The sequence below is a fragment of the Natrix helvetica genome (assembly GCF_964273705.1).
Source record: "Natrix helvetica genome assembly, chromosome: 3".
In the NCBI taxonomy this organism is placed as follows: Eukaryota; Metazoa; Chordata; class Lepidosauria; order Squamata; family Natricidae; genus Natrix; species Natrix helvetica.
This window is the reverse complement of record NC_138549.1, coordinates 121,376,333-121,395,787: the sequence shown is the minus strand read 5'-3', so window position 1 is coordinate 121,395,787 and position 19,455 is coordinate 121,376,333. Positions and strand designations below refer to the sequence as shown.

The window sequence follows — 19,455 nt, the reverse complement described above, 5'->3', positions numbered from 1 at the left end:
TGGATAGCCATTTGTCTGAAACGGTATAGGGTTTCCTGCCTAGGCAGGGGGTTGGACTAGAAGACCTCCAAGGTCCCTTCCAACTCTACTATTGTATTATTGTATTACCATGACCAGCAACAAGGGAGTCCTGGAATTGTGAACCAAAATATCTGGATAACATGAAATTGTTTATACTACTGTATCAGAAGTGACAATTATAAATCCTTTTGCATATAAAAATGCTGTAAAATGTTTTATCTCTGAATGAATGAGTGATTGACTGAATGGATAAATGAGTGATACTTTTATCTTCACAGACACAGCTAATGTATAAATGGGCTGAGCCTAAGATCTGCAATGAGGACCTCCCCACGGCAGTGAAATTACCTCCATCGGGTGTAAAGAAGATGTGCCCTCCTTGTAATCCTGGTTTTTTTAAGACAAATGCCAGCACCTGTGAGCCTTGCCCATATGGAAAATACTCAAATGGGTCTGGTAATGCTATTCTGTTTTTTTCCTTCTGAATTAGGTTAAACTCACATAAATGAGGTTCTCTAAATGGTTTAAACTGGCACAGTGCTCTGATCACTGGGAACCGCCTCTAAAAAGCATGAACTGGGCACTTCCTGGATTCAATAGTGGCATAAAAGAAAATTCAATCTTTTATTGTGGGAGTTTTTCTTCTCTCCCCCCCCCCCCTTATTCATTATTATTTCTAAAGGCAACAGGGCTATGGGACTATAAATAATGCTTGCGGAGAGGTGATTATTGGTTTACATAGATTAACCTTCCCCAGTATAATGCTCCAAATTGTGTGCCTTCCAGTACACTATAAACAGTTTTTTTCTTTGATGAACCATCCACAAAGCAGGAAAAGAAGAAAGCCAAATGAACAAAGCTAATCTTTCTATTAAGAATTTTAGCGATGATTTACACAGGGTATTACTGATTTATTCTTGACCTTGATATACCTGACTAATTTGGAACATGAAAAATTACTCCCTGTACAACACTTTGCTCCATTAAAACAAATGAAAAAAAACCCCAAACCATTAAAACAGTGGTTCTCAACCTTCCCAATGCTGCGTCCCTTTAATACAGTTCCTCATGTTGTGGAGGCCCCCAACCATAAAATTGGTGTCTCGGTTCCTAAGACCATCAAAAATACGTGTTTTCTGATGGACTTAGGCGACCCTTGTGAAAGGGTCGTTCGACCCTCAAAGGGGTCCCGACACACAGGTTGAGAACCACTGCATTAAAAGGTCATTGTGACTGCTCTACAAGCTATATGTGTGAAAAAATGCTGCCTGCTTTCACAAAACATTTCAAGATTTTTTACAATTCATTACAAAAGAAAACTCAGCCAGAGTAAAATGCTTAATGCAGTGATTCACAAACTTGGCAACTTTAGGACATGTGGCCTTCAGCTGCCAGAATTCCATAGCCAGCATGTATCAAATTCTGGAAGTTAAGAGTCTACATGTCTTAAAGTTGCCACGTTTGACATCAGTTTAGTGGATGTTCTTAAAAAGACTCTTTATAGGCTGCTACTATCATAGCTGTACTATATTTTACCACTGTTTCAGAAAGTGCCGTTAATTGCCGCACCAATTAAAGACTGTCATTAGCAGTAGTGATTCTTTTCCTGACTGTTTGTGTCTTTGGTTTCTTTTTTAAAATTTGATTCTCAGGTTGTACCAATTGCCCAGTTGGCACCGAGCCCGCGTTAGGCTTTGAATACAAATGGTGGAACACGCTGCCAGCTAATATGGAGACTACAGTCCTTAGTGGAATCAGTTTTGAATATAAGAGAATGGCAGGTATCCTCCCACTGTGTATTTTTACCTAATGCATTTGGATAATGCAAGGGGCCCTGGTTGTGCTATGTGTCTTTATTAGGTTGCACCATCAGACAGTTCACAAACTAACCCTAGACTTGTTATTTTACTCTCATGGGAATGGATGGTTTATTTTTTTATAATAATTTTATTAAAGATTACAATTGCAACAACAAAAATGAATACAAAGTAAAAAAAGAAGAACCAGAAAAAATAGAGAAATAGAAAAGAAACAAACAATAAGAATATAAGTAAGAAAAAGAAAAGAAATAACGAAGTGACTTCCACTTCATTACAACAACTATAGATAATTTTAGTAACTTACTACCTTCTCTTAAAATACAACAAATGATCTATTATTCCTCTATCCCATCTCTTTTTTATAAACAAATCCATAGAGCCAAATCCATTTAGCCTTAGCACCATCGAAGTCTAATAAGGATTATCAAAGATAACTGCATTTCTGCTTTAACCTTGATCAAAGAAATCAAGTTAATATTCTTTCCTGAGTGACTTATGATATTTCCTACCAGTGTCCCATTAACCTGGCTTGCAGGAAGCTGGCAGAAAAGCTTTGGCAAACAACCTGGTTGCCAAATGCCCAAATTTTGTTATGTGACTATGGAGATGCTGCAGCAGCTGGAATTTCAAGAACTGGTCTTAAGTCCCTTCATACATTGCCCTTATAACTTTGAATAGTCGCTGAACAAATTAGTCATAACTCAAGGACTACTACATGTACTAAAGAAACTCAAAAATACAACTTTCTAGAATTCTATTTGCATTGAGTTCTAAGCACCAGAAAAGCAACCATAATTAGGAGCCATTTGTGTTGTTTCAAGGTTATAAAGAACTTGTCTTGATAAGAAGAGATTCTTATTAAGAGAGGTTTGATTTCAAACCACATTGTATATACAGAGTCTGCAATGCTCTAAGGATTCCTGCCTTGCCCTGGGTTTAGAAAAGAAATTTTCCAAAGTCCCTTCTAACCATGTGATTCTATGATGAAAACCAAATAAGGTTTTCCAAAAAAGGAGTTAAATGACTACCTCAGAAATCAGAATCTCTAAATCTCCTGATTTTTCTGGTTTTAGTTTTATTGCAAGGAAAAATAAATAAAAAAGTAAAAATACAGAAATATATAAATGACTTTCAATCTTCATGACTATAAGTATAAATAAATTTAGTGACTCTTCATCCACTTTCAGGTTACAAACCAATTGTTTCTTCATCTTAGATCCCATCTCTTATCTAGAAAACTTCTTTCAGTTTGAAAACTTCCTTTTCTAAGTCATGGTCTATCTTGTCAGATAAAATTTGTTCTATACCTGTAGATAACAACTCTCGACATAGTATGTCCATAGAAAAAGACATCATTATCAATATGGTTGATATTGTGACTATTCTTTTCTGATTGCATTATTCAAAAATCTCTTGTATTTTCATTATTATGTTTTGCATCATTTTACATTTTACAGGCTAGTAAATCTTTACTTAAAAACTTTAGTCCCTCTAGTGTCCACTTTTTGAAATTATGAAATTGCTTAACTTAGTTATGGTTTGTGAAAACCAAAACAGAATCTATTTCTCATGAGAAGCTGTGTGTCCTTTAAAATTAATTTCAAATTGTACTGTGAAAGTTACAATATTTCAATTTTATCTGGATATCCAGTGTTTTCAAAATTGTTCTTCCAAAGGTCTCTAATCATTTAAAAGTAGTTAATGTGCAATTGGAGATAGCTGTTCTTCAGTTTCCTTGCAAAAAGCAGCCATTTGGACCATACATGGGCAACCTCCTGTCTTCTCCTTGTTCGGAGAGGTTCCAAAGAGTGGGTCTATTTACAGGCTCTTTGTTTTTCACTGCAGTTGCTAGCTCCCCTTTCATGGAGACATCTTCAGTTCTGCTCTCCTGGAAGCCCTCAATGCAGTTCTCAACTGACCTCTACTGCATTGTTAGATGTTATCACAACTTTCTGTGATCTGAGTTGTTCCTTCCAGATTTGCTGAGATTCCTACCTCCAGAATTCCCCAGCTAGTAGCAGCCCTGATCCCTGGAAAACTTGTCAAATTGTGATCCAAGTTCTTCTAGAGAAACTAGTTTGAAAATGTTAGGGAGTGGATGGGAATAAGTTCAAAGCAATAGATTCCTTGTGTTTCTGGGAAGAGAATGCACAAAATTTCACATTAAATATGATATTACATAGTGCAGAGTATAACTTTTCCTCAAATTGTGGTTAAGTGGTTAACTCTTGATTTTTATTTTCAGGGTGGGAAGTGGCTGGTGACTACATCTACACAGCTGCAGGGGCTTCTGACAATGATTTCATGATTTTAACATTGGTGATTCCTGGTTTCAGGTGAGATCACTAGTCCAAATTAAGCTATGTATTGGAAATGCATTATGTAAACAGTGAGAGCAGGTGCAATAGTAGGTAAGCGGAAAGTGCAGATAAAGCATTAATCTAAGCCCCGGATGTCAAACTCATGTTGTCATGGCGTCGTCAAGTGACATATTAGGACCTTTTCCACTTCACTAAAGTGGGTGTGGGTGTGGCTAGAGCATGATGCATCCGGCCCATGAGCCAGGAGTTTGACAACCCTGATCTAAGCAGTGTGCTCAATTTCTAGGTAAGCTTCAGTCAATAGTAGCTTCTGGCTAACCTTGCCTGGGCTTGGAAATTAAGCAGAGCTGAATCTGGTTAGAACTTGGATAGGAAATTACTATGACATACATGAAATACAAAGACTGTATGCTACACTGAGAAATCAATAGAAAGGTTCCAAAAGAATGCAATGACAAACCCCTGTTGTACTGTTATCAAGAAAGCTGCATCAACAAATTTAATGTCTCTGAGTCATTTAATTTCTCAGTGTTCTGCTTGCATTACTTCACAATGATTAATAACAAATGGCAGAAGGAGACTATGAAGGAAAGATTGAGCTAATTCTTAACATAATTTTAAAATGTGATCTTTAAAACCAGGCCCAGATTTTATTGTTTTATCACAAACAAATAAATGTGCATAGCGTGTACTGATATGCTGTACACTGAATCATTCACTGATATGCTGTACAATGCATCTGTATGATTGAAGTGTGATTCTGTTGGAATATCTTGTTCTGAATATATTTGAAGTGGAATGTAGATATTCTGATTACCCAATTACTAAAGTAGATATTCTGATTAACTAGTTACTGAAGTAAGCAGCAATAATTGAGATGTCTCATCTATAGCTATTTCTACAATTTATGAGTTCTGCTTATTCTTTTGCAGTCCACCACAATCAGTTATGGAAGACTCTGAAAATAAGAAGGTAGCTGAAATCACTTTTGTCTTTGAAACCATCTGCAGTGTGAATTGTGAACTTTATTTTATGGTGGTAAGTTTTTATCCAACATCTAAAACCAGGAATTATTTGGGTGTATTGTTTATTCATAGATTTATACCATTTCATCTTTGCTAGGGTATGAATTCTAGAACCAATTCCCCTGTAGAAACCTGGTTTGGTGCCAAGGGAAAGCAATCCTATACGTACGTCATTGAGAAGAATGCTACCACGAGTTTCACGTGGGCCTTCCAGAGGACAGCATACAACGAAGCGGTAAAGGCTGAGAAATCTTGTTTTTTACTAGTTCTTCAAATATCCTTTTAGGTAATGGTCATCATCAAGAATTAGGTTTATTCTTAAAAATAGAGGCCATTAAAGTTAGGTCTATGCCCACCATTTCCTGCAATTGTCCTGCCTTCTCTATAACTGAATACTTTCTCTACACAAAGTCATTTATGACACTCTGTGCTTTCTTCCAGGGAAGAAAATACACAAGTGATGTTGCCAGATTGTACTCCATCAATGTGACCAATGTCATAGACGGTGTAGCTTCTTATTGCCGGCAGTGCGCTTTGGAAACCTCTGGCTCATCCTGTACTTCCTGCCCTCATGGGCACTACATTGACAAAACATCCGGTGCTTGTTCTCCATGTCCATCAAACACTTACCTGAAAGCTCACCAACCTTATGGCAATGAAGCTTGCATCCCTTGTGGCCCTGGCACAAAAAATAACAAGGTACTATATTGTTCTCTTTACTGTTCATAATTTCTGTACTGTGACAACTGGAGCTACATCATTATTTGAACAAAAGTGCAACATGAGTGCAAATATTGGAGTTGACAAACGATTGTTACTTAAAATAATGAAAGCAATATCAGGGCAATAAATTCCAATAACATATTAGGTCCAGATACATTGCCAGAAAGTGGCAATTTGTCAGATTCTTGACCTCTGCTCAAAACCAAGCATGATCCTTCTCCTAACACAACTCTCAGAAAATCTCTTTAGCAGAATTCACTGAGAGGAGCTGAGTTTTAAGAATGTCAGCAACTGCATTCCGTCTCCAACCAATATATCCCAAAGCATTTGAGTGGAAACTACTGTCTTTCTAATTGCCACCTATTGAATCAAGAAATGATGGCTCTTTTCAGTTATAATGAAGGAGGTTGCAACAGGCAACTTACATAACAGTAGGAAAAAAAAATACTATTCTGTGCTTCTGACAGTTTTCCAGATGGCCAAATTAGCTATCTTCTATCTTATCACATAACATATGAATGTTTATGAAATACTGTACACATAGTCCTTGACTTATGATCACAATTGAGCCCAAAATGTCAGTTGGTAAATGAGACATTTCTTAAGTGAGTTTTGCCCAATTTTATGACTTTTCTTGTCACATCTGTTAAGTGAATTACTGTAGTTAAGTTAGTAACATGGTTGGCAAGTGAATCTGGCTTCCCCACTGACTTTACTTGTCAGAAGGTTACAAAGGGTGATCCCATGAATTGAATTTTGATCACATGACCATGGGGATGCTGCAATGGTAAATATGAAAAACGGTCACAAGTCACTTTAAGTGCCACTGTAACTTCAAACGGTCACTAAAGGAAATATGGTAAGTGGACTACCTGTATGTGTAGCTTGTCAGGCAGCAATAATAACCCAAAGAGCCAAGCCAGGAATAGCAATCTTTGTGCATCAACCACATTCACCTTTGGTGAGAAGGATTGTCTATATATATATTAGGTAGGCAGGTAGGTAGATAGATAGATAGATGATAGATAGATAGATAGATAGATAGATAGATAGATAGATAGATAGATAGATAGATAGATAGATGATAGATAGATAGATAACTTTACATGTGTCATTGCATGATTTTACAAGAATGCACAGAAGCTCAATAGCTAATCAAAATTAACTTGAAAAGTCCAAGTTCACTGGAGATTTTAGCTTTCTCACTTGTGAAATTTTGGGGCTCAAGCAAGATTTTCACCATTTATTTTTTTGTATCCTCCTCATGACAAGTGGAGTGCCAAGTCCAAAGTTCAGGGCATAAAATAGCAAATAAAACTTGCCTTCAGCAAAAAAATAACTATTCTGTTTGCTTAACAGTAGTAGGAGCTTCAGAACTATATTTCCTGATTTCTTTTGGAGCTACTTTTTCAGTTATACTCTGTGCATACACAAAGTACAGAATATTCTTTGAAAATGTAATATTTTCTTTCTTCTAGCATACATTGCTGAGCATGGTACAATCTCTCAGTTGGCAATAAATTTACAGAATATTCTGAATCTGAAATGTTGAGCCTGTTATTAAATCATTGTGATTTTTTTTTAAAAAAAAAAACCTCATACAGCTTTTGTGGACCTAGATAGGCAATGACTGTAGCTGTATGAATAGCAATAATCAAATATGCTAAATTGGTCCATCAATCAATGAACACAGTCTTTCAGAGAAAGAAGAGTAAAATGCTATCTGCAAGAATGGCATGAGAAATATTTTGGAAGAAAATTAGATTTAACTTCATTTTCTTCAAATCATCAAATAATTTATATGGATTTTTGTTTTTCTTAAACACAAATAAAATTATATTCTTTTAGAAATACTAGTTATTTCCTGCCAAAACTGAAATAGCACAAGAGCTGCTAAGTTTTTCCTCTCCAATGTTCTGTTTTCTGTAATCATCCAGGTTGTTTGGGCAACCGAGGCTTGTTTGAGTAGAACCCTAAGGGATTCAGGAGCTGGTATTAGACATCTCAGTAACATTTGAGTGTCCTTCTACTGTTGCTGACAAAGTCAATAGTTTCTAAATTCTTCTGCTGGGCTGTGTTTTCTTTCTCTCTTTAGATACATTCTCTATGTTACAACGACTGTCACTTCTCAATCAGCATGAAGGATAGGACTTTGGAGTATGACTTCTCCAGACTGGCTTACAGCACCTCCTTTTTAGGAGGGCCAAGTTTTACTTCAAAAGGCCTGAAGTACTTTCACCACTTCAACATCAGTTTATGCGGAAATTATGTAAGTATATGTGCATTTTCCTGACGTAAGCATCAATGGAAGCATTGGAGATAGTGTTGTTTGTCCATTTACAGCAGTGTTTCTCAACCTTGGCAGCTTCTCAATTCCCAGAATTACCCAACTAACAGTGCCGGCTGGGGAATTCTGGAAGTTGAAGTCCAGACATCTTAAAGGTGCCAAAGCTGAGGGTTGACTTCCCATACTTCAGTTTAATCTACAACGAAATGCCTCCCAGGACAAAGAGTGGTGGGTGAGGGTGTCAGATAATGAAGCATAGGAAAAAAGTTAGGCCATAGAGAATGTCAGAAAGATGATATTAGCAGAAAAAAAATAATACCTGCATTTTTGACTTTCATAATAATAAATTGAAAATAAATTTTAAACCACTAATTGCACAAAAAGTCTCTTTTGCAGAGAAAACAAAACATTGAAAATTCAGAAGACAGGTCTTTTAAAAAAAACTATTAATTTTTATTGCATTTAAGCAAATGCAAAACTGACACTCCTTTGGATAGCTCTATTTAATGCAGGGCGATTCACACATTCTTGAACAGAGAAATGTGTTTGTCTCTGTACATCTTTTGAACCCCAATTCTGCAGCACAATACACACACACACACACACACACACACACACACACACACACACACACACACACACATATATATATATATATATATATATATATATATATGATTAAAAGGTAGTCCTCAAATTGCAACCCCAATTGAGCCCAAAATTTGCATCATTAAGCAAGACAGTTAAGTGACTTTTGCCCCACTTTACAACCTTTCTTCCCACAGTTGTTAAATGAATCACTGTAATTGTTAAGAGTAGAGTAGAATAGAATAGAATAGAATAGAATAGAATAGAATAGAATAGAATAGAATAGAATAGAATAGAATAACAGAGTTGGAAGACCTTGGAGGTCTTCTAGTCCAATCCCCTGTTTAGGCAGGAAACCCTATATTATTTCAGACAAATGATTATCCAATCCCTTCTTAAAAACTTCCAGTGTTGGAGCATTTACAACTTCTGAAGGCAAGTTGTACCACTGATTAATTGTTCTAACTGTCAGGAAATTTCTCCTTAGTTCTAAGTTGCTTCTCTCCTTGATTAGTTTCCACCCATTGCTTCTTCTTCTACCCTCAGGTGCTTTGGAGAATAGTTTGACTCCCTCTTCTTTGTGGCAACCTCTGAGATATTGGAACACTGCTATCATGTCTCCCCTAGTCCTTCTTTTCATTAAATAGACATACCCAATTCCAGTAACCGTTCTTTATGTTTTAGCCTCCAGTCCCCGAATCATTTTTGTTTCTCTTCTCTGCACTCTTTCTAGAGTCTCAACATCTTTTTTACATCATGGCAACAAAACGGGATGCAGCATTCCAAGTGTGGCCTTACCAAGGCATTCTAAAGTGGTATTAACATTTCATGTGATCTTGATTCTATCCCTCTGTTTATGCAGCCTAGAATTGTGTTGGCTTTTTTGGCAGCTGCAGCGCACAGTATTGTGGTTGTTAAGTGAATCTAGTTTCCCCGATGACTTTGCTCGTCAGAAGATGGCAAAAGTTGATCACATAACCCGAGGACGTTGTAGCCTTCAAAAACACATGCCACTTGCCACACCCCTGACTTTTTATCACGTGACTATGGGGATGCTGCAATGGTCGAAAGTCATAAAAACAGTCATAAGTCAAAGCCATTTCTTTCAGTGATGTTGTAATTTCAAACTGTCACTATACAAATGGTTGTAACTTGAGGACTACCTGTACAATATTTCAAAAAGAGCATCTCGCTTTTTAATAGCAGTGAGAGACAGGGTTGTTATCAAGTCTCTTGTTTTGTTTTTTTCTTGAAGGGAAAAAAGACTGCTCTCTGCATAGATAACGTCACAGATAATCATCTTTTGGACAAAGACACTGAGTTCTCCAAGTCAATTTCATCTTATGTATGCCAGTCCGTCATGATTCCTTCTGAAGTGATGGGTTACAAAACCATGGTCTCTTCTCAGCCTGTGAGCCTGGCGGATACCTTTGTGGGTGAGAGTCATTGAAAAAAAGTAGCCTCTTTACTGAACAGAAGTCAAAAGCAGTTGCCAGATGGAAGTGCCGTACAGGTGATCTTTAATAGTACTGAGCCAAATCTGGACCCAGTAGTGGCAGAATCACTTTAATCAGTGGCATAGAAGAACAAAACCATTTTATAGAAAATATTAGGTGGGAGGATCATTTTTCTCTTTAAAAAAGCCCCAAGTGCCCATTCTCTGTTCTGTTTTCCATCACCTCTCCACAATTCTTCGCAGAATTCTTCCTTCACAGTTTCTTGAGGCTCACTAATTCCCTTTTTAACACTGCCCAGACTTCTCTCCAAACACCGTAACTTAAAATTGTGGCACAGTCTCTGACGATTAACGGTTTAATGGTTTTTTTAAATAACAAAGAAAATCTCTCCCAAATTTAGAGGTGGGGGAAAAAACCCAGAATATTTTGACCACGCATACACAGTCATAGTAGAGCCATTCCCACACTTGACCCTACCATCATGGTCATTGTGGGTATCAGGTCCTTCCTCCAAGTCACCATAAGATTACCTGTGCCTGTACCTCTTGGCACTTTTTCACTTTAGTTCTTGTCATTCTTAGAAAAGCACTTTATGGCTCATACCACTCATCATGCTTTACATACATACACATGCACACACACACCCAACACTTCTTCCTTTTTTAGACTACTGTAAAGGTGAAATATACTATAAATTTTGGAACTGGCAAATAAATAGTCCCAAACAGATCACGGACTACTAGCTATGTGATATACTGTGAAAAATAAATCAAGACCTGTTAGATGCTCTGGTTCCAGTTTCAATTCCTGAGAACAATTATGGACAAAATGAATGTGTTGATCAAACACAGTAATTAATACACCATAGAATTTACCTTCTGATGCAGAAAACCTTTAACTTAATATATTTTGGGGAACAAAATGCATTTATCCTTAAATGTATTCTCTATCTTTTTTATGCCGTGGTATTCTTATTGATTGGGATTTAATCACTAGGAGTAACAACAAAACCGACTCTGGACAACATAACTTCTCATGCTGATTATTTCCCTGGTGGAAATGGGGACTTACCGGATGTCATATTCTTTTATAGGTAAGCTAAAGAACTACCAAACAAGGGTATGATCAAGTTTTAACCACTTTTTTGGTGGAAACAAATGGTATATTTCTGACAAAAATATTTCAGGATTTTTGTCCTGGCGATATTTCAGGATTTTGTAGAAGTTTGTGAAATTTATAGCTTGTGGAATCCTACTTTCCAAACCAGAACATAGTTAGAAATAATATAGCAGAAAATGCTGTTGTTGTTCTAGTGTTGAATTATCTGCATTTGACAAAAGTGTGGTAGCCAAGGCTTGTAGCTGATTTGTGATTCATGAACTGGCAATGTTATTTTGTATGTATTCTTTGCATTTTTATTGCTAACGAGAGGGCACTCACCGCCCCAAACTATGCACATGGACCTAAAGTTTATACAGTTGTATAAGACATGCCCATTCTGTTTGGGTCAGAGGGAGAAGGGGGGGGGTTGAGGAGAAGTTGATCATTGACCCTTTGGATATTGGGGGGAGGTCAATACTGACCATTTTGGGGAACCCTGGTTTAAATTTTCTTAAGATAATGACTTTTCTGAACTGCAGATCCAAGGATGTGACCCAGACATGCCATGATGGAAGAGTAACTACCATTAGGCTAAGATGTGACCCTCTAAAATTTGAGTTTGCTCTCTCTTTACCAAGGTAATGACAAGATAATGAGATGTTTGTTTGTTTTTTCTCTCCTTCTTCTGCTTCAGGCAGACAAAATATTGTCTGAAGTGCCAAGTGTACATGCTTTTATAAAATTTAAGCAACCTCCCTGTTCTTAAAAGATTGCTTGGCAGTGTGGGATTTCTTAATATTACAGTGCTCAGCTAGCTTAGGAATTTATTCCTTAAGAATGAGCCTCAAAAAGTATTATACTACTGAGGGAATGTCTACAGTTATCAGCAGACTACAGGTAATCCTCAACTTACAACCACAATTGAGCCCAAAATTTATGTTGCTAAGTGAGCAATTTGTTAAATGAGTTTTGCCCCATTTTATGACTTTTCTTGCCACATTTGTTAAGTGAATCGCTGCAGTTGTTAAATTACTGACAGAGTTGTTAAGTGAATCTGGTTTCCCCATTGCCTTTGCTTGTCAGAAAGTGGCAAAAGGTGATCATATGACCCAGGGATTCTGCAACCGTCATAAATGTGAGTCAGTTGTCAAGCATCCAAATGTAAATCACATGACCATGTGGATGCTCCAATGGTCATAAGTGTGAAAAATGGTCATAAGTGCTTTTTAAGTGTCATTGTAACATCAAATGGTCACTAAGTGAACTGTTGTAAGTTGAGGAGTACCTGTATAGCCTTGTGAAATACTGTCAACAGTGGGTGCTAATAGCTCTCCATGATCTCAGACAGAAGTGTTTCCTGTTTCTGGAGTTGAAGTTGCCTATCTAGTTTGGCAGTATACATTCTTGGATCAAGTTTGTTTGTTCACAATTACCAACTTGATCTCTCAAACCTCTTTCCAACACTATCTCTAGAAGGCATGCTATGCTTCACAGTAGCTATATTTTTTAAAAGAGCTTTTACAAATGCTTTGACAATACAATATATCAGAAGGGTCAGATTAAATTGCTTTGAAATTCAGCAACTCTTACATAATCTGCATACGAGGCATGATGTTGATCATTGGTTAAGGGAAACTTCCTTAACCTGACTGAAAAGAGCTGCAACTTCCAGAATTCCCAACACTTCTGCGCAGCATTAGGTTGAAGGGAGCTAGTTTAAGGGATACCTGATGGTAGGGCTGGAAAGTTATCTTTGCTGAAACCTTCAACCGCCAGCTCTTGATCTGTAGATCTCTCTGCACAAGTGTGTCTTTATGTGGTTCTGTTTAAATTTCAAAACAGCAAGTGTCCTGATGGAACCTGTGATGGATGCACTTTCCATTTCCTGTGGGAGTCGGTTGAAGCCTGCCCTCTCTGTTCTGCAGAAGATTACCATGCCATTATCAGTGCCTGCATTGGAGGGATACAGGTAGATTAAAACTAAAAGGAGTTATAGAAATAATGTAGACAAATATTAACCTAAGAGTGATATATATATATATATATATATATATATATTTTATCGACACCAGCAGCTAAAAAAGTCAAAAACATTTTTTCTATTTTATTTACTTTTTTCTTTTCTTTTTTTCTTTCTTGCTTTTTTTAATTTTCTCAAACCTTTTCTTTCTTGTCTGTGTATCTCTTAATTTCCTGTTTTTGAAAATTGATGAAGTTTTTAACAAACTCCATTCAGGAATTGGAATATTCATGTTTCTGCACTTGTGCTACAACTGCTACTACATTTGGGGAGGAAACTCATAGGATTGTCAGTATGACTTTAGAGCAAATGCTGCATATTCATTCTTAATTATTAAACTCCTAATATTCCAAATTTATGAAGACATCAAGAATTGTAGATTCTTTCCGCATGAGGGATAGCATAAGTATATAACACTGAAAGATATAGCTTTTATCTGATTTACAATACAATACAATACAATACAATACAATACAATAGTAGAGTTGGAAGGGACCTTGGAGGTCTTCTAGTCCAACCCCCTGCCTAGGCAGGGAACCCTATACCGTTTCAGACAGATGGCTATCCAACATCTTTTTAAAGACTTCCAGTGTTGGGGCATTCACAACTTCTGGAGGCAAGCTGTTCCACTGATTAATTGTTCTAACTGTCAGGAAATTTCTCCTCAGTTCTAAGTTGCTTCTCTCCTTGATTAGTTTGGTAATCTAGTAGTAATAGATAGGTAATTAGTTTGGTAGTTTGGACTCTATTTGGTAATAGAGTCACCAAAGTGTTACCCTGAGGCAAGATAGGTGGCCTATAAATTTTATAAATAAATGTTATCAGCATGAGGGCCATGCCCTAGAGTCAGACATGACTGGATAGGGAAACTTTTTCCTTTACTACATTTGAATTAATCTTTGTGTCCCCCCACCTCCACCCCCAAGAAAGGAACTTTCTGCTAATACCATGAAATTTTCTGCGTTGTTTGGGTCCAGGTGTTCTAACCTGTGTTTGGCACCAAATAGTTATTCATACTTTTTCTTTGGTCTCATAAATAATAACTGCTTATCAGACTAAAGCTATGACAGATCTACTTTCCTCACTACACAGTGTTTAAATATGCAATTAATTGATTATTGTGCTCTGCTAATCATTCAGTAAGCATGCATGTAAAAACAGGTAGAGATCCCAAATTGAAAAAGGAAAGGGGAAATAAATCCACTGGAACTCCAAACTATGTTTACTTAGGGGGCACGTGAATTTCACAGAAATACATTGGAGTTCAAATTATAAACCACCTGAGGTAGCCAGCGCTGGACTGAAACATGCCTAAAGACAATTGGGAACATGTTCTGGCACACCTGGATGCTGCCAGTTAGGGAGGGCTTGTGACACTATTTCAGCAACCATTTCAGTAATAAAGCTCTGATACTTGCTCCTAAACCTGCTTGTGTCCTTCAAGGTCCCTGTAGTGTGCAACAGCGGTACAACTGTCACTGTTCACCTTGACTGTGTTACTGTTTATCAGACGCTATGACAGATCCGCTTTCCTCACTATAGCGAACCACCTATGTATGGCGGAAGCCAAAGCTATGCGTCGGAGGCATCCAGCTTCCAGAAGAAAAAGTCAGCATCTGCAAGTCCATGGACTTCTGGCTTAAAGTGGGCATCTCTGCTGGGACTTGTGCTGCTATCCTGCTGACCGTCATGACTTGCTACTTCTGGAAGAAAAATCAAAAGTAAGTTGTCCACTTGTCAAAAGCAAGTTGTTCACAAGTTGCCCACTTGGCATCAATTCTGACTGTGACCAGAAATCTTCAGTTTAATAGACTCTTCAGGTCAGCAGACAGAAACTTCATTAAAACAGTAAATGATGTCTTTTATTCATTTCCATTATTTATGTAATGACATATGTATGCAAGGATGACTTTATATTATTTGCATAGACTATGCAAATGATATAAACTGATGGAAATAGATATGTGGACATCATTTACAGATGTAATTAACATTCACATTTAATAATGAATTGTCTGAGTAGTAACCTGTTACTTTGCCTTTAAAAAAATCATTCGTTGTATATGAAATTAATTGAACCTAGTCTCTCAAATGTAGATTTTTTAAATATTATGGTACTTTATACAAAGCTCCCATCCTAGTTAACTTTTTAAAACAATTTTGAACAATACAATAGACAATAACAAAGGCTGCAAGTCAGTTTTCAAATATTAATATTTTGCATAATGGCAATGTAAAAGTACGTAAAGTTACAAGGTTAATAATTTTTTTATTTTCTATTTGCTTTTTTAAAAATTTCAATCATTACACACTTGTATTTAATATAATGGATTATATGAATTATGTTAGGCTATCAATTTCTCAGAGTTATTTATTCGAAGCAATCTAGAAAATCTGTAACAAATAAATATTCCTTGGTTTCTTGAAAAAGAGGGGGGGAGAGAGAGATGACTTTATAATAAAATCCCTGATTAGCATCTGTAACACCAATTGATGCTTGTGTTGCTTTGAAATAGAGAAGCCAGCATTGTCTTCTCCAATCTTAGTGCTTTGCAGATGTGTAGCCCTCGTGTTTCATTTAACTTAGCCATTGCTGAGAATTCTGAGAGTTAAAGTCCAGATGTCAGGAGAATCACCTGGTTTGAAGAAAGCTAGGTTAGTCTAATTTAAAAAGAAAACATGTTAAAAAAGAGAAATGGAAAAGACATTGATAAGAGTAACTCACGGATGCAAAAGAACCCAAAGTCTACTTGATGTAATCCATCCATTTGATTTCTCATATGTCTGTATCTTTTTTAGGTTAGAGTATAAATACTCTAAGCTGGTTATGAATGCTAGTTCTAAGGACAGTGAACTACCTGCAGCTGACAGTTGTGCCATCATGGAGGGGGAAGATGTAGAGGACGACCTGTTATTCACAAACAAAAATTCTTTCTTTGGAAAAATAAAGGCATTCACTTCTAAAGTAAGCTGGGAGGAAAAGGGGGAGGGGTGGGGAAGTAGTTATTATAAGTGTCTAGAATGAAAGTTCAGACCTTTGGTTTAGTTCCCATATTTATTTATCCAGACAGATGTTTCATCTGTCATATTTAACTTTTGAGTCCACTCTGAGTTACCATTTTCTGAATTCAGCTAATGTATGAAGTATTCCCAGGGTGTGCATATGTCTTTTTGTAGAAGCTATTTTTTTTTAAAAAAGTGGCTATTTGTAATTAATGATCTTGGCTACCATAGGCTGCATACTGTACAAGCCTCATGAGTCAAGCCAATAGAATTGTTTTGAGTGTTTCTTCTCTCCCCTGCTAGTAATTCTGGCAGAGATGAGTAGCAAAAGTTAAAAGGGTCTTTCCCCATCCATCCCAATAATAAATACATTAATTTTTCTAAGATGCAACAGATCATCACCAATAATAGCTCATATAAATCTGGCAAAATACTGCAGTGACATCCCTATTATTCTGGGATAAATCTGTGAGTATCATCAAACCTCAAAGCCTCTCCACATTTACTGCTATGTTTCCTATTGTTCTAACTTACATTCTAATTTAATGGTGCATTGTCGTTTAATGCTTATTTTCTAATGTGGCTATTTGTTTTCCTATAGGCTTCTCTTAGCTACAGTCAGGCATGGCAGGACTCTGTGTGTAGGGCTCTTCTCAATAAACTAAGAGGAAGAATCTTCCAGGTAGATGGAGATCAAATGTAGATACATGTCAAAACAGGCCACCTGATGGAGAGTGTGCCACAATCAAATGTTACTAGATAGTTTAACAGCACGGTCTGTGATCTCTGGCTGGGACATAGAAGGCCTAAATTGTGGGGAAGGCTAGTCTGTGCTTTTTAAAATCACAGACTCTCTGTTCTTAGAGATGAATATCACAATCTCTATTTCCATTTGAGGAAATAGTGTACTTGAAGACATCTAGTAGTACAACCGTTTCAAACTTACGCTCCAGAAGTGTTGAACTACAATCTTCAATAACTCCCAGGGAAGCATGGCTGTTAACATAGAATTATTGGACTTTTAATGCAGTGTAGATGGAAGGGGAAGAATAGGGAAGGCTGCACATGAAAATTCAAACTCTTACTGCAAGTACAGGATTGTAAACCCAGAAAAAGATGTGAGGCCCTGGCCTGTCACTGGAAGAAGTGAGTGCTTGTTAACACTCTTCAGAATAAGACTAATGAGTGTTATTCTTGCTGGCCTTTTGCTCAGATACCTCATTTGGGAATTAGAGCCCCGGCTCTACACTAACTTTCCGTGAAGCTAGAGAACCAAAGCATAACATTGAACCTGGCTCTAAATGCTTAAATCCCATAAATGCAATAATACATGAGAATTTAATTCACAGATGAAAACTCCTCTCCCCAAATTCATGAGACTAGAGGGAAACTTGAGTATTTTGGGTTTGCCCCCAATGATGTTTCAGCAAAAATATGCACTTAAGTATTTAGCAAGCCATTTGTGTGCACAAGCAAATGTTGACTGCTCCTCACCTCAATTTTTCTTATCATCCATTCTGAAGTAATGACCTCCTCATGGTTATTTCATGGCACAGATAACTGTGGGTGCAAAGCCCCAAGTGGGATGAATACTGAAGAGAAGCTTGGCAAAGAGTGGCATTGGTCCTTTCTTATTGCCTAGCCCCTTTAACCACTGTGTGCAAAGATATTTAGAAGCTCTTACATTCTTCCCATCCCAGGTGCTTCATTTGAATGCACTGAGATCCATCAGAGTTTGCTTCCACACAAGGGACCTTTAGCACTGTTGAGGATTGTTCCTCTGCAATTCAAGTGTAGGGTTCTCCATTCACATTCATGGGTCATACCTAAATCTTGGTTATTCAGAAATATTATCATTCTGCATTCGCAATACCACCTAGAATTGAAGCCCCCAGTCTGCAAATATCTTCTTTCTTCTTTCAAAACTACTTCTGTTAAGCAGTCCTTTGCTACGTGTGTCTCATTCATTTCTCTCCTCAGCAGTTCTAAATTGATTCTTAATTATCTCCTATTGCTTTTTATATTTAAAGCAGTTGCTTGCTCCTTTATTTTTTTATTTTAAAAATGCAATAGGGATCATTTAAAACAGCTGAATCAGGAACTAAAAACTGAGTATTTAGGGAAAAAAACATATTAAAATCTGGGGCTGACAACAGCTTCATTTTTAATATTAGTAAATTTTATTTTAAAAAATGATATCACTCTCAAGAAAAGGGATTGTGAGAAGTATCCAGTGCTATTCACAAGCAGCTAAACTGTATCTTTAACTGCAAGCATCCTCAAATGGACCCTTCTTTGGCCCTCAGTGCACTGATACCTCCCAGTAGAAGCAAAATCATGTGTGGACATCTGGGGAAGAAACATCAAAAGCAAGTTTCTGGTAAGAATCAGAGAGTCTTCAGTTGCTATTGAATGCTCCTCCCATGTTGGAATATGTTCACAATAACATGGAGGCAACTGGTAGAGAAATATTAGACTCACTACTAATGTGTTGGAACTGCATTTATTGATTTCCCAGCTTCTTGAGCTTTGGTATGTTGCCTGGGAACTCTGGAAGATATAGTCCCTGTACATCTGAAACAGATGTACAGTTCCTATACACCTGAAACACTTGTTTCACCATAAGTTCTTATGGGAACCATTCTCATGTTCTGAGAATATAAGGAGCAGGATTGCATTGTTTGCCCGTTCTGTGTCACTAAATAAAGGGTTAGGGCAACATTTCACCTGATTCCTATAAAAATAGGACTCTGATTGACAAAGTATACAAAATCTTCATGTATTCTAGTTTTATTCACATCTCCTTTCTGTATTATTTTTAGAGAACATCTGATGGTTTTGATTCTGTGCCCTTGAAGACCTCCTCTGGCACCACCGACATGGATCTTTAGAAGTGGTTTGCCTCTCCCTGACTTTTCCTGGAGGATGCTTTGGGAGTTCTCCTTGATTAATACTGGCACTTTGACGAACTTGCCATGTGGCCTTATTGGAATATCTTTTAACTTCAGCTTCTTACTGTACTTTTTTAAGTCAAACATTTTAACACTCCTCCAAAAACAAACTGTGCCAAATATAATTGTGCTTTTAAA

At 37.1% G+C, this 19,455-nt stretch overlaps 1 protein-coding gene across 3 annotated transcripts in view; it reads left to right on the top strand.

Annotated features, from left to right (window-relative positions):
* The window catches only part of ELAPOR1 (endosome-lysosome associated apoptosis and autophagy regulator 1), a 68,545-nt gene extending 49,090 nt beyond the window's left edge, over positions 1-19,455 (top strand). Inside the window, exons 9-23 of one of the 3 annotated variants that reach the window (XR_014174894.1) lie at positions 300-477; positions 1,674-1,802; positions 4,087-4,177; positions 5,095-5,200; positions 5,285-5,422; positions 5,629-5,886; positions 8,006-8,179; positions 10,041-10,221; positions 11,239-11,335; positions 11,883-11,981; positions 13,186-13,312; positions 14,906-15,084; positions 16,163-16,328; positions 18,673-18,746; positions 19,189-19,455. Coding sequence is in view for 2 of the 3 variants with exons in the window: in XM_081947051.1 (XP_081803177.1) it covers positions 300-477; positions 1,674-1,802; positions 4,087-4,177; positions 5,095-5,200; positions 5,285-5,422; positions 5,629-5,886; positions 8,006-8,179; positions 10,041-10,221; positions 11,239-11,335; positions 11,883-11,981; positions 13,186-13,312; positions 14,906-15,084; positions 16,163-16,328; positions 16,968-17,048; positions 19,189-19,257 (2,073 nt within the window). In the remaining variant the exon portion in view is untranslated. Of the gene's footprint in view, positions 1-299; positions 478-1,673; positions 1,803-4,086; positions 4,178-5,094; positions 5,201-5,284; positions 5,423-5,628; positions 5,887-8,005; positions 8,180-10,040; positions 10,222-11,238; positions 11,336-11,882; positions 11,982-13,185; positions 13,313-14,905; positions 15,085-16,162; positions 16,329-16,967; positions 17,049-18,672; positions 18,747-19,188 lie in introns of all 3 variants that reach the window. The other 2 variants (XM_081947051.1, XM_081947050.1) reach the window with 2 other exon arrangements.